This window comes from Aulonocara sp. 'chitande type north' Nkhata Bay, linkage group LG4 (genome assembly GCF_057382095.1).
Source record: "Aulonocara sp. 'chitande type north' Nkhata Bay isolate Kocher_YH1m ecotype deep benthic linkage group LG4, A_spYH_male_GT1.1, whole genome shotgun sequence".
NCBI lineage: Eukaryota > Metazoa > Chordata > Actinopteri > Cichliformes > Cichlidae > Aulonocara > Aulonocara sp. 'chitande type north' Nkhata Bay.
Genome location: NC_141347.1, coordinates 27,554,380 through 27,567,423, shown reverse-complemented (window position 1 = coordinate 27,567,423; position 13,044 = coordinate 27,554,380). Strand labels below are relative to the sequence as shown.

Below are 13,044 nucleotides of genomic sequence, written 5' to 3'. Positions count from 1 at the left end.
TTCATAAAGCAAGGAGGCTTGAGAATATGTCCACATGATTGTGAGCTACTTGGCTTTACAAAGTGTCTCAAATAACAAATAAAAAAAGGGAAACAAAAACTAATACTGAAATAAATAAAAAGTCAAACTTGACACTTGAAACAACAAAAGCTGAACTGAGACAAACAAATCCACACTGGAAACTGAAATATAACAAAACTGAAAACAAAAGCATTAAAAATTCAAACAAAACATAAAAATCCGTAACGTTTTATTCTTGGAAATCATTGTGGTTGGTTTGTTTACTTAAATTCCATTATCTTCGTAATAGGCTATTGTTAGCATGTTGATTGATTATGTATTATTTTATGAATACCACTCTTTAAAAACTCAGCAGTTAATTTTTGACACATGGTAATTTATTCAGACTTTTCTACCACGAACAAAGCATTCATAAAGCCCTTTTTAGCTATGCAGAGAGTGTATAGGAAAACAGCATTTTTTCGCAGTAGATATAGAGAAGAAGATACAGGTTTTGTTTTGGTAATTTGAATTTGGTCTCTAGTATAGGCTGCGTCAGCTGAGAATATATCCAACACTGTAATGATGGATAAAGGGAATCAGTTTCATTTGGCTACGAAAAATGCCTGTGCCTCCAGGGGGCTTCACAGTCCAGACAAGCACCAGAAGGACCAATCATGTCATGTCCAGAAGTCAGCAGTGGAGTTTCTCTCCAAGATTATGAGTCAGAACAATATGCTTCACTATTCAGCATTTTTCTATGTTCCCAAGGGGAACAGCAGTAGTATTTAACCCTTGTATGGTGTTCGGGTCTGTGAGACCCGTGTTCAGTTTTTTTCAAAAGAAAAATTAAACAATTGATTATTTTTTCACGTGTAAATGTGTTGTGTCTTTCCACTCACTCCACTTGATTATAACTGATTTATTTATAACATTTTATATAAAAGAAAAACGAGAAGCACATTAATTCATAAATGTGATCTAACAAAGGTAAAGGGAAAAAATTAACCATGTTTGCTGTTCATATGTCTTGTAATTGGGATGAAGTAAACATCTGTTGAGTAATTTAACATAAAATTGTTTGATAGTGTTAATTTGGAAAGCCAAAACTCTAGCGGGTCCACCAGACCCATGAACACTGGCTGAGTAACAAAAATACGAACACCACACAAGGGTTAAGCATTTGGTGACTCAGCTGGTGGTGGTATCACTCTGGACTAATGCTTAGTACTAGACATGCCTCATGGTAGATTCCTCATTCTCCATTAGCCTGCAGTCCTTGCAGTACTTTCCTTCAAATACATGTTGAGAGCTCTCAGCAGGGAAAGCTCCCATTTAAGCAGACACGTCTGATGCTGACAGTTTGTAATACACATAACTGTGGCAGGACAGATGTCTTGGAGCTCGTGCTTCAGCTTCCACTTGCTGTATGCGTCTTACTCAAAGCGTATGCAGAACAGAAACACGAACACCTGCTGAATATAAATAAATGCTGAATTTGGCAGATTGTTCTTTTTCAGTTCTACGCTTTAGGCAATGCGAGGCAAATTTTTATTTGTATTGTATATGTCGTACATAAAGGCAGTTAAAAGTGATTTGCACAATGCAATGAAACAACAGACCATATAAAAACAGCATAATAATAATAAAATGCAAATTAAAAGAATATAACCCTATTTAAATGCAAAGCACAAGAAAGTGAAATAAAATAACTCCACACCAGTTCAATAAAAGCGAGTGTAAATCAGAACTTATAGCATGAGTAAAAGTGTCATCATTACTTTAAAGCTGTGGCCTCAGTTGGAGCAAAGCTCAGAGTGAAACTTGCAGAATTTTAGCAGTGAGAAGCATAAAGGCTAAAAGACATTTCACCATGTTTAGTCTGAACTCTGTAAACCACAAGTTGACCAGTTCCTGCAGATCTAACACTATGATATGACCCTGAGTTAAAGTGCATATTCAGCTGAAAGCAAGTACTATGATCTAAGAATCTAAGTAATACTCTCATCTTGGGGTTTGTCAGTAGCAACAGCTTTGTCAACTGCATATGTTTAACGTCTCATGGTCTTATCGTGGAGGTCAGTAATTATCACTACTTTACTGCAAGACAAAAAGCATGAATGGGCTTTTCTAAATGTAACAGTGTCCAACTTCAGCTATGATTTAAATGCCAGAATTATGATTTAGCTATGGTTTTCATCTGTCCAGTTAAAATTACATCATCAGTGATTCAGAGGAGGTCCTTTCAGATTCATAATTGGATAGACTATCTACACATCCCCACTTTAGTGTGATCCAAGCCATGTGGGCCCTGTTTTGGCTAGACAGAAACAATTTTCCAGCATATGTAGAAGTCTCCTGTGCGGCACCAAGAAGCAATAACATCAGGCTATTAAGACTCAATCAAAAATCAGGTGGTATGTCATTAAAAATTTTCTGAGAGCTGAGTCAGTGCTATAATGTGAGCTGAAAGCTGCCAGAGATGCCATTCGCAGAAAATGAATGGTTAGCTTTGAAAGTATTTTCTCAGTAACGTCAAAAAGAGTTTGCTTTTTGTTTTGTTTTTTTAGAAAGGCTACTTGGAATTGACTCATCCTTGTTTCTGTTTTCATTTGGAGCCTGACAGTTGTAGTTTTCAGGAAGAAAAATAAGGAGCCATGTTTACTATATGCAACAAAATCTACCGCCAAGTGGGATTTGTTTCTTTTTTTTAAAAGTATCAACTAGCATGTTTCCATTAAAGATACTGGACAGAGTCAAGTGCCAAGTTGTAGAGACTGTTTCTCTTTGTAGATGTCATAGCCAATCTGAAGTTTACTTCCCTGTGACTTTACACATTGTCTCTTCTGATCTCTTGTAGCATATCCCCATTGTGTTTGCAGTTAACAGCTCTATACTTAAGAGGTGCCATTTTGAAAGCCCTAAGAGTTTTTATAAATTCAAAATAAGATTGGACTTTGTGTTTAATGATTCTGAAAAAGCTTTAATGAGTAAAGCTCTGGTATGATCATTTATGCATTTGTGTTTTGACAGTTTTAAGAGTAACGGCAAATAACAGGCAGTCATGCACCAAAGAGAAAGCAGATGTGTGGAAACAAAGAGGCATGAGTGTTTTGGAAGGAAAGCCCCTGTGACCATGAGCGTGAGCCCTGAGACTGGTATCAATGAAATTCTCCATATGAATTTCAAAAGCAACCCCTTAAAATAAAAGCATTACAAGTACATATCACTGATAGTGTTGTGGAATAGTAAAAAATGAGTGAAAACCAGGTAACACGTAGACCCACTGATGGAGTCATCAGTCTATTTCAGGCTTTAATAAAATAGCTTGTGGAAAATTGTTTATTAGATTCTGAATTATTCATTTAAAGTTTATAAAATTAAACAGTCAAAAATGTACAATAACTAAACAAAATGAAATACAGTATCCCTCAACCGTACACAAACTGTTAATACTCACTGTGATATATGCAAACCATTAACTCTTGACAAACATGAAGTTTTTGCCCATAAAATTCATTACTGTGTTAACATCACATATAAGAGGATAGCAGTGTGCTTTTATTATGAAAAGGTTGCAAATATATCTCTTAATAGAGGCAAGAAACACATTACTGGCTCCCCTTAATATATGGTTGCCATTGTAGCAAAGCGATGACTTGTAGTCAAATGGATTTCCACATAGTCCCCGTCAGCAAATCAGCATATCTGAGACTATGAAAAGGACTGCCAGTATGCTTGGCGTAGGCTCTGAAACTTTTTAATTAGGGACTCAAAATCTGGCCGTTCTGAAGGATCTGCACTCCAACACCGCTCCATTAATATCTTCACCTGTTCAAAAAACAAGTAATCATGAAAAAAACCTATACCATTCATAATGCCAAAAAGTACTGAACTTGATTTATGGGCTTCTGAGCTTACCTCATGTGGGCTGTCCTTAGGGCAAGGCAATCGCAACCCTTGTTCCAACAGTTTTATCAGTATCACCACAGTCATCTGTCCTTGAGCTTCCTTCATCATTTCAAAGAACTTCTGTAAAAGATACATAAGAACAGATTGTGTAATTCACACAGAGATTGATCGATAAGGCCGGTTCAGTAAAGAAATACTTGAAAAAGAGGCCGGTGATGACATACATCTGGAGGGCTTTGGCGACGGTCACAGCGGGTCAGGATCTCATACAGTGTAACTCCAAAGGACCAAACATCAGAGGAGAAGGAAAATTTACTCTCTTTCAAGCACTCGATGGCATACCTACAAAATTTTTAAAAATGTAATTTAGAGGACAAAGTCACACAACAACACAATGAGTGACAAGTCTAAGTGCGTAAACTGACCAGAACACTGGACTGTCTCCATCCTCACGGACACGGTAGTAGATCTCACCCTCAGGGATGTACTTCGTCAGGCCAAAGTCTCCAATCTTTACCAGACTGTCATTTTCCACCAAGACATTACGGGCAGCCAGATCACGATGGACGTATCGCTTTGAGTGCAAGTAATTCATCCCCTTAAAAGAAAATAACAGGAATAAAAAGATGGATGCCATTTTTATTTCAAAAACAGCTGCTATTTTAACCACGGTAAAAAGCAAAAAAACGTGTCCCTACGGAGAGTAACTCCTTCATGCCTGTCAATCAGTCTGCAACAGCAATTCAGATAAAAACAGGTCAGAAAAGCTATTTTTACAGATCTGTGTGTGGTGATCACTGAAATCTTCTTCTAGCAATATTAAGGATTAAATTTATGGCTCTGAGCAAGCAATCTAATTATCTATTAAATATGCTGCCATTAAAATTGAGCATGTGCATTACTCCTGTGGTAAAGAATCATTAGATGAATATTTTCCATTAAACACCATCACCAGGTCTAAATGTCAGTTTATCCAATACTTTCATCTACAACCAGAAACCTGCAAAGCAAATTGCATTCCCCGCAGACTCAACTGTATCTTTGTTTGCTGACAACTTTGCATGCCATAACAGAGACCATTAATGTGATAACTATGCCTCCACACCCATCTACACCCTAGAACCGTCGCTGAAACATGTTAGATCAAAATAATTTCACAAAAGAGCCTCGCAGAGCCCTGTTCTTAATCTTCTGCAATATTTTACACTTTTTAAAAATCAAGCTTCCCATCAAGAGCCCTTAATCAAAACTAATATTACTTTATTATCAACAATAAATTCAATCAGAAATTGGCTATTTTTTCCAAGGCTGCTATGAAATTATGGTTCTGGGTGTTGAATGATTATTTCCTGGAGGACATTTCCCAGGTTACTGAGAGAAAACACAGCATAACATAATGCCAATGCAATCAAACTACTTATTTCAGACAGAATGAATTAATGACAAAACACACACACAAAAACAGAGTGCTGTAAAATGGAATTAAAGCTTAATGTGATGGATTATCTCCTTCAGGCTGTTACACTGTATGCTGCACAAAAGCAAACAGAAAAACAGAGACTCTCTTCAGAACAGAGAAGAATACAAGCTGACATCTCAGCAGTTTTCACACCAGAAAATATGAAAGTTTAGCTGAAGCTAGGAGCGGAAGTCACGACCACTCAAGTAAAAGCAGACCAGCTCAGATTCAAGGCCAAAAGGGTCTAGACATTTAAAAAAAAAAAAAAAAAACAGTAACAAGTGTAATAATAATAAAAAAGTCATGTTAATTTATGAAAAAAGAAGTATGTACAGTAACTCATTCAAATGTTGGGCTGTACGGATAGACACATATGGTGTTTACAAGTAATACAGCGCTAGCACAAAATATTAAACCACCACAACTCACCTGACAGATCTGCTGAGCAAACATGAGACAATGAGACGGCGGAAGGTTACGTTTGGGGAGGTAGTCTTTCAGACTCCCCAGAGGAAGGTACTCCATTATTAGTTGGACGACTTGCCCTCCTGTCAATGGACAATGCAAAAGTGAATTTCTCTTCCTGACAAGAAAACCTGTTCTTATTCTGGTGCTTTGCTGTGCTGCTCAGCATGATGTGTGTTAAAAGCTCAAAATATTGACATACAACACAAACAGTGGTGCACTTCAAATGGATTTCCAATATTTACAGAAGAACAGCAGGGACCAAAAATCAATTTGCTGAATGATCCACTGAGCCCCGCAGGTTACAAGAGCTGTACTGCACACTCATTTACACATGCAGACTCTGTTGACATATGGCTCAAACAGATATTTAAGCAGACAGAAAGAAAAGCGAGGACTCACCCAGTTCTGTGCAACAGCCCTTGTATTTCACAATGTTGCTGTGATAAAGAGATTTCAGGATTTCAATCTCCTTCATCCAGCCGTCAGAAATTTTGTCGTTTTCTTGCTTCAAAGACTTCACAGCCACCTGCTCTCCCTTCCCGTCATTGGCTGGGTCATACAAGTACAGAGTCACCTTTCCAAAGTGACCCTATAAACAGAAGAATGAGGAGATGATTACTCCAGCTAATACAACGAAAAGCAAACTACTGCTGTGTGGTACTAACCTCTCCTAAGATCCGCACTTGCTTCAGGTAGCGTTTATGGAACACAGTGGGGTCTGTGTTAGCTGAAGCTTCACTGGAAGGCATAACAGACTGAATGACAAAACCTGGATGAAGAAACACACACTTGTTTATTGAATGAACTGCAACAGAGTTTTAAAAAAGGAGATAAAGTAATCGAGCAAACACTGACCTTTCCTCATGAGTTCTATGAGTTCTCTGTGCACCTTGCGGAATGACGGCCTCTCCTCAGGCTCATAGGTCAAACACATGTTGATGAACCTGGCCAACTCTGGGGAAGATGGTTCAGCTAAGTGGCCCTTTTGCTGATAAAAGCGCTCTTTCTGGTTGGGGTGGGGAGACTCAAGTGTTAAGATTACAATTCAGAAGAATAATATGTGATGTGATACTTTGGGTTGTTGAAAGAGGAGTAAAAGCCCGAGCTGTAGCACATGCCTACCTCGGACAATGTGTTGAAGTTGAAGGGAAGATCACCGTTGTTGTAGATCTCAAGCATCGTTACGCCAAAGCTCCACTGGTCAGCATGGCTGCCTATGTTTGAACCACTGTCAATGCACTCAGGGGCAATCCATGGGATACGTTCCAGGCGCTCTGCATGGCACAAAATAATAACACAAGTTAGTGTAGGATATTTATTCTGGCTTATCTGAAGGAGAACTCCTCCTAACTGAACTAAATAGATGGTGACAAACACAGAAGCATCTATAAAGTTGGTATTCAACATCAGCAAGTGCAAAACAAATAACGAAGAGTTTTGTTTTACTTTCGTGCAACTCTCATCTCGACTTTTTATTTTTGACACACTTGAACAACATATTTTAAACCAAACCTGCAAGACAGCAGGAAATGGTTCACGAGAAGAGATTAGAGATTTCCTGTTTCTAAATCTGATTGCAAAGTACATAAATTAGAACACTCTTGAAGCTGACCGTGTATAGAGACACATAACACATAAACTGAAGCGAGGTGGTGGTACGGACCTTCCCGTGAAAGAACACTCAGAGCAATTCCTGGGTCACTCAGCTTGATGAAAGGAGTAGTGTTAGGTTCTAGACCATTTTTCACCAAAAGGATGTTCTTGGCACAGACATTTCCATGAACCAACCCATTGGTTTCCTAGAATAAGGAAAATAGCACCGTTGGTCAAGCAGAGTGTTCTTAAAAATAACACAAACTGTTACTGCTATTAGTCAATAGGCAAAAAAATTACTTGGAGCACTTATCTTACACTTTGCTGTGATATGACATTTACTTCACTTCCTGCCTGATAGCAGCATCTCAAAATCAAAACATGGCATGCAGTAAGAAAGAACTACTACTTGTTTCTTTTGTTCAATCATTTTACACATGAGTCTGCAGCAGCTTATTTCTTAGAGTAACACTGGATAAAAAACTTCACTGAAATCAATTAGATTTACTGAAATATAATCAGTGTCAAAAATAAGGATTAGAACGCACAAGATAGTCGAGGGCACTGGCAAGCTGTTTTGCAACAATGAATTTCCACCCAGCAGACACATTCTTTTCTCTGCGAAGGAAGACATCCAAAGGCCCGAAATCCACAAATTCCTCCACCATGATGTCTGCAAAGACAGGAACAAGTCTGAGAGGTTTGGTTCATGATATACGCACGAGCAAAACGTAAAAATAGAACATGGTTAGGGTGATTTTGCATATGCAACATGGTTTTCTTAGTACTAAAATCAGAAATTTGACTGTATACACTGATGTGTGTGATGGGGAAATAACAATGAGGAAGTGAGGATGAACAGTGCTACGTCTCTTACTTTCAGATCCTTTGACAGACACGCCATATACAAACACCAGGTGACGGTGGGATACCTGGCACATGAGACTTGCGGTTTCGAAAAACAACTAAGAGGAGTGAAAACGTAAACGTCAGAACAGACAAGATCATAACAACCGTTTACATTCAGCATAGTAAAGTGTCATTTTTTGAGTGAGTTTCAAACAGCTTACCAGAGCAATATCTTCATGGGTTTGGTCCAGAATCTTAAGAACGACTCGGTGGCCTCGGTGAGAGTTGTTGTTGAACTCGTCATTATCACTTTCCTCTCTTTCCTGCGTTAACAGCCGTCCTGAGTAGATGTTAGTTCTGGTGCCGCGACCCAAATGCTGCTCCTGCTCCAAAATAAAACACCCGTACAGTCAGCTACAGGACAGAGGACAACTAATCCTCTATGACTATGAAGGTGGCGAGTGGACATTGTCACCTGTTTGATATCTTTGTCCTTGATTTGGGGGAACATTAGACGGGTCTTGTAGGTTTGGGATAAGGGCTCGGCGTGAACATCGCATTCATTGTGTCTCCTCACCAGAAGGTTGGATAGCTCTGCACCACACACAGCAGAACAGACACAGTCAATTCTGATTAAAAACCTAAATATCACCTAAATTCCTAAACAGGGATACGAGTACCCCAATTAGTAAGTAGGAACATTAGCGCAACTATTACAGTTAATTTTAAAAACTGAGTAGAGGTGAACAAGGCTGAATTCAAAGGGGGCTTCAACAGGACTCTAGAGGCATAATATTGGATACATGAGCAAAACAAGGAACACAAACCTCCTGATTTTGGCGAACAGCATTTTTTGACAGTAAAGCTGTCCGAACCAGACTTGAGGACAAACGACTTGAGGCTATCGGTGAGCTCCTTCATGCTGGGGAACTGTCGTTCCAAGCCCTCCAGACAGAGCATTGAATCCTTTACGTGAACACGAAACTGCTTGTGGCTTCGCGTTACACCATCCTGTATGCACAAAACACAGGTGCAGGGAAAGTATCGGGTTTATTTTTCGACCATCATTACACTGCAACTACTTCCATATAAGAGGGTGGGTGTTGACTCACCTGATTCTTGATTAGAACAGCTAGGATGATGCAGTTATAGTCAACAACACTCCAACGAGCGAGGAATGTTCCCTCATCCTCTGCCTCCTTTTTCAGCTTAGACAGCACAAACTCATCACTGGAAAAACACACAGGAGTTATGACATAACACACCATGTTTCTTTATAGCCTTTTCTGTGTCTGAATGTGCATGTATATAAGGGTAGAAAACTCACTGCATAGGTCCATGCAGTAGATTTGCTTCACTCCACACTACCCTTGGGGGAGCCACTTCATGACAAAGATAGTGGTGGGCGTCTGCAGTCAGTCGGTAGTATCCATCTAGGAGGGAGACGAAGGAATGGGCCTCCTGGCTGGAGATCATCTGAACCTCCTACATACATATACAGAAACACCACTACCTTACAATCAGAGCTCCCACCTACTGACACATACAAATTCAAAACAGGATAAATTGCCCAAAGCAAAGTCAAAAACGAGAGGCTTTATAGTCAAACACATATAGAATCTAGGCAGAAATGTATAGTGTGTTGTCTATAAAAACATCCTCAAAAGACTGAGCAATTAGTTGAATGACTAAAAACACTTTATCCACTGGACTAATGCATTACAAAGACATTTACCAATTAAGTGAATGCATTGCAGCTTTTACATTAAAAAACAAACAAGTGGTCTCACCATACAGAGATTGTCTCGAGTGCTGATGCACACATTAGAATCAGTAATGGCTATGTGAGTTATTTCAGGGAACTCGCTGAAGAAGGTCCAGTCATTGGGTGTGTCTGCATCTGGTTGGCTGGAGTGCTGTTTTGGTTTTCTCATGTAGTTTATGTAGCCATTCCCCATGTAATTATTTGCCTGTGCCTGGGTAAAGAGATTGAACAAATTAAAAAAAAACCCCAAAAGGCCACTCAACCAACATATACAATATGCCAGCATCAGTGTCTATACAGACCCTTTGAGCAGACACCTTCCTCCACTGAATCCCTTCAGTACCGGACACCGATATTTCATGTGATATTGGGCCGCAGAAGTTGTCTTTTGAACCACACTGGGCGTGGGTGGTGCTGGAACACGAGCCACTTCGGTCATCTTCGTCCCTCAGATCCAGGCGGGTTACGGGGAAAGTCTCAGTGCCAAAACGCGGTGCCAAGTGCTCGAGTGTAGCGATGTACTTGTACATGATTTCCTCAGTGCACAGGTTGCCCCGATCCACTGTGTGCTGCTGGAAGGACCGCACAAAGTCTTTAAACACTCGCTGGATCCTGAGTTTAGTCAGGAAGTTGTCTCTGGAAATGTGTTTGGCGAAAGATCTTGGAACGCAGTCTAGAAAGCTGAAAAAAAAAAGAGGTATAGTGATATTATCTGAACTTACTGATTAGATTGGATTAAAAAGACATTTGTTACAGTAGCAGAAAATAACATTAACAGTACAAGATATAAACATATTATAAGCCATTTAAGAATGAAAGCTTAAAACACTATTTGGAAGGAGGGATTGCGGTGTGATCAAGCCAAAGTATATACCTGACTTTTGAAGCTACATCTTGCAAAGTTGATTCCGTTTTAATTGCCTGGTATGAGAGGTGAAGCACAGCCATTCCCAAACTCTCATTTTTGAAGCGAGTCTGCTCCTCCTCTGTCTTGACGTATTCCATTTGTACCACTTCATTCACAAATTCATACTTAGCCTGATTTGGAAAAGATACTATATTATTGTCAAGACAGGAACATTATGAGTGTAAAAGCATGCCATTAAAAAAAAAACCCAAAACAACCTGGGAAAATAAATACTCCAGTGAAGTTGTGTCAAGTAAAGGGAAACCCCGTTTTGAACCAGATTTGGGAGGATAGCGGCACATCATGGGCTCGTTTTCATTCAGTCCATGCCAGTTCCGAAAGTAATACCTAAATACAAAAAGACTATATCAACATCCTCGCTGTATGTTATCTGTGTCACAAGTACAGTGTTAAACAAATACAGACTCACCTCATACAGTAGCGAAGTACAAGGCTCGGGTTTTCCTCTGCCTTAAATATGTGGTTTGGGCTGTACCAAAAGTGTCTTTCTGGGTTGTACAGCGCAAACAGTGAATGGCACAGAGCCGTTATCCCTGAGGAGGAAACACTGATGTTACACACTGTTGCCACTAGCAGGCTCAAATACCACATGAAAAGAGAAAACACTTTCATTTCTGGACTGTGCATTTGGTGGAGCCTTTTCCTCTTACCGATGGTCTCTGCTGCAGAGATACACAGCTGCTCCGCTGTGACCTCTCCTGTGGTGTGAGACAAATATTTCTTCCCATCTTTTGTCCAGAAAAGGTAGACATGGATGCCCTGATCCTTCGGAGGCTCACTCAGGCCTGAAAACGATCCTGAAGATCTGGACCTCCCTCCCATTACTGACACACACAGACAAATGGGAGTTTGACCACAGCTTTAAGAAAATCAGCTACATAAACGTGCTGTGGTATACATAAATACTAAACAAGAGTAAGTTTAAAGCTTCTTTAAAATAAAATGTATTGCTTTTATTATACATTTCTGTCTTTAAAACAACAAACAAACAAACAAACAAACAAACAAACAAACCTCATAGCTTACCAAATAACAAAAAGAAAAGAAGAAAAATATGCTTTAACAAATATGACGTCAGAAAACCCGATCAATATGTCGATAGGCCTATCAGGGATTACACCTTATAACGTATTGTTTACATCACGTCAAGCTACTAACTATTCGAGGGCACCGATTAAACTATACGGAGACGCACAGTACAACAAAAGTTTGCTTTTTTCCCTTCTATCTGACGTTATATAAAAGCAAACTGACCGCGTTATCGCGAGGCCTAAATCAAGCCTCGTATGCACTTAACAGCGTACGCGACACCACAACAAGGAAATATATCAACAGCAAGTCGGAGCTGTAAACTTAGCAACCTGTGCGACAGTAAAATATCTTACCGTTTGACGAGCGTCTTCTAAAAGTTTCGCATTAAAAATAAAAAACATAAAAAAGACACCTCAGCACGTCAATATGATTGACAGTTAAAGCTTCATAGTTCTGCGAGCGTATTTCCCCCACCGCCGCCTACACTCTCGGGTTCTCGCGAACTGTGAGCAACGACGGCAACGCGCTGCTTCCCGAAACCAAGACGCAGGGCCACTCCTTCCGTCGCTAGCGTGCGGGTGCGCATTAGCACGTACCTTTCAAAATAAAACGTTAAACTGTTCCGCTTAATGTAAATCAAAGACAAAGAAAGGAACAGACTAACAAAGTAGAGGAAAGACTCTTAATAGATATATGCTTGTAATAATATCTGTCCTATGATATTATTACAAGCATACATCTATTATCTTACTTCTCCTTCCGCACAGTCAAAAATGTAAAGTAATAAATCTTTCTCCCAGACTCATAGTCCATAGATTAAGTCAATATTGTATTTTCTACCTGATTTCATTTGGGGGGTTTTTTTGTTTTGTGTTTTTTAAGCAGGGGCGTTTACAGGATTTGTTTTTTTCATTAGGGTGTCCCACAATGCAGGGAATTTCCATCTTTCTCAGTTCATTACACCTTAAATAAGATATAGAAAACTGTGTGTGTTGAAAGTGGTACTGCAATAAAATAGTTATTATTAGCTATTGTTAT

General features: G+C 39.4%; 1 protein-coding gene across 1 annotated transcript; it reads right to left on the bottom strand.

Moving 5' to 3' along the window:
- Nucleotides 1–3,324: 3,324 nt before the first annotated feature.
- On the bottom strand, nucleotides 3,325–12,546 carry tyk2 (tyrosine kinase 2). Its single transcript, XM_086289572.1, has 24 exons — nucleotides 12,360–12,546; nucleotides 11,625–11,798; nucleotides 11,384–11,507; nucleotides 11,172–11,301; nucleotides 10,921–11,084; nucleotides 10,349–10,727; nucleotides 10,072–10,257; nucleotides 9,609–9,766; nucleotides 9,394–9,511; nucleotides 9,109–9,292; nucleotides 8,757–8,875; nucleotides 8,503–8,664; nucleotides 8,310–8,397; nucleotides 7,981–8,105; nucleotides 7,503–7,638; nucleotides 6,962–7,113; nucleotides 6,695–6,845; nucleotides 6,505–6,608; nucleotides 6,239–6,428; nucleotides 5,801–5,919; nucleotides 4,338–4,510; nucleotides 4,137–4,254; nucleotides 3,922–4,032; nucleotides 3,325–3,831 (listed from the first exon to the last, which is right to left on the bottom strand). Exons 2-24 carry the CDS (start codon nucleotides 11,794–11,796, stop codon nucleotides 3,715–3,717), a joined length of 3,480 nt encoding a protein of 1,159 aa, XP_086145698.1. The 5' UTR covers nucleotides 11,797–11,798; nucleotides 12,360–12,546; the 3' UTR covers nucleotides 3,325–3,714.
- Between the last annotated feature and the right edge of the window lie 498 nt (nucleotides 12,547–13,044).

Excerpts from the sequence above, each read along its gene's own strand:
- tyk2 (XM_086289572.1), bottom strand. The coding sequence starts at position 11,796 with ATGGGAGGGAGGTCCAGATCTTCAGGATCGTTTTCAGGCCTGAGTGAG. Across the intron at positions 7,114-7,502 it reads GAGTGTTCTTTCACGGGAAG|AGCGCCTGGAACGTATCCCA; the intron begins GTCCGTACCACC and ends TGTGCCATGCAG. Across the intron at positions 3,832-3,921 it reads CTAAGGACAGCCCACATGAG|GTGAAGATATTAATGGAGCG; the intron begins GTAAGCTCAGAA and ends TTTTTTGAACAG.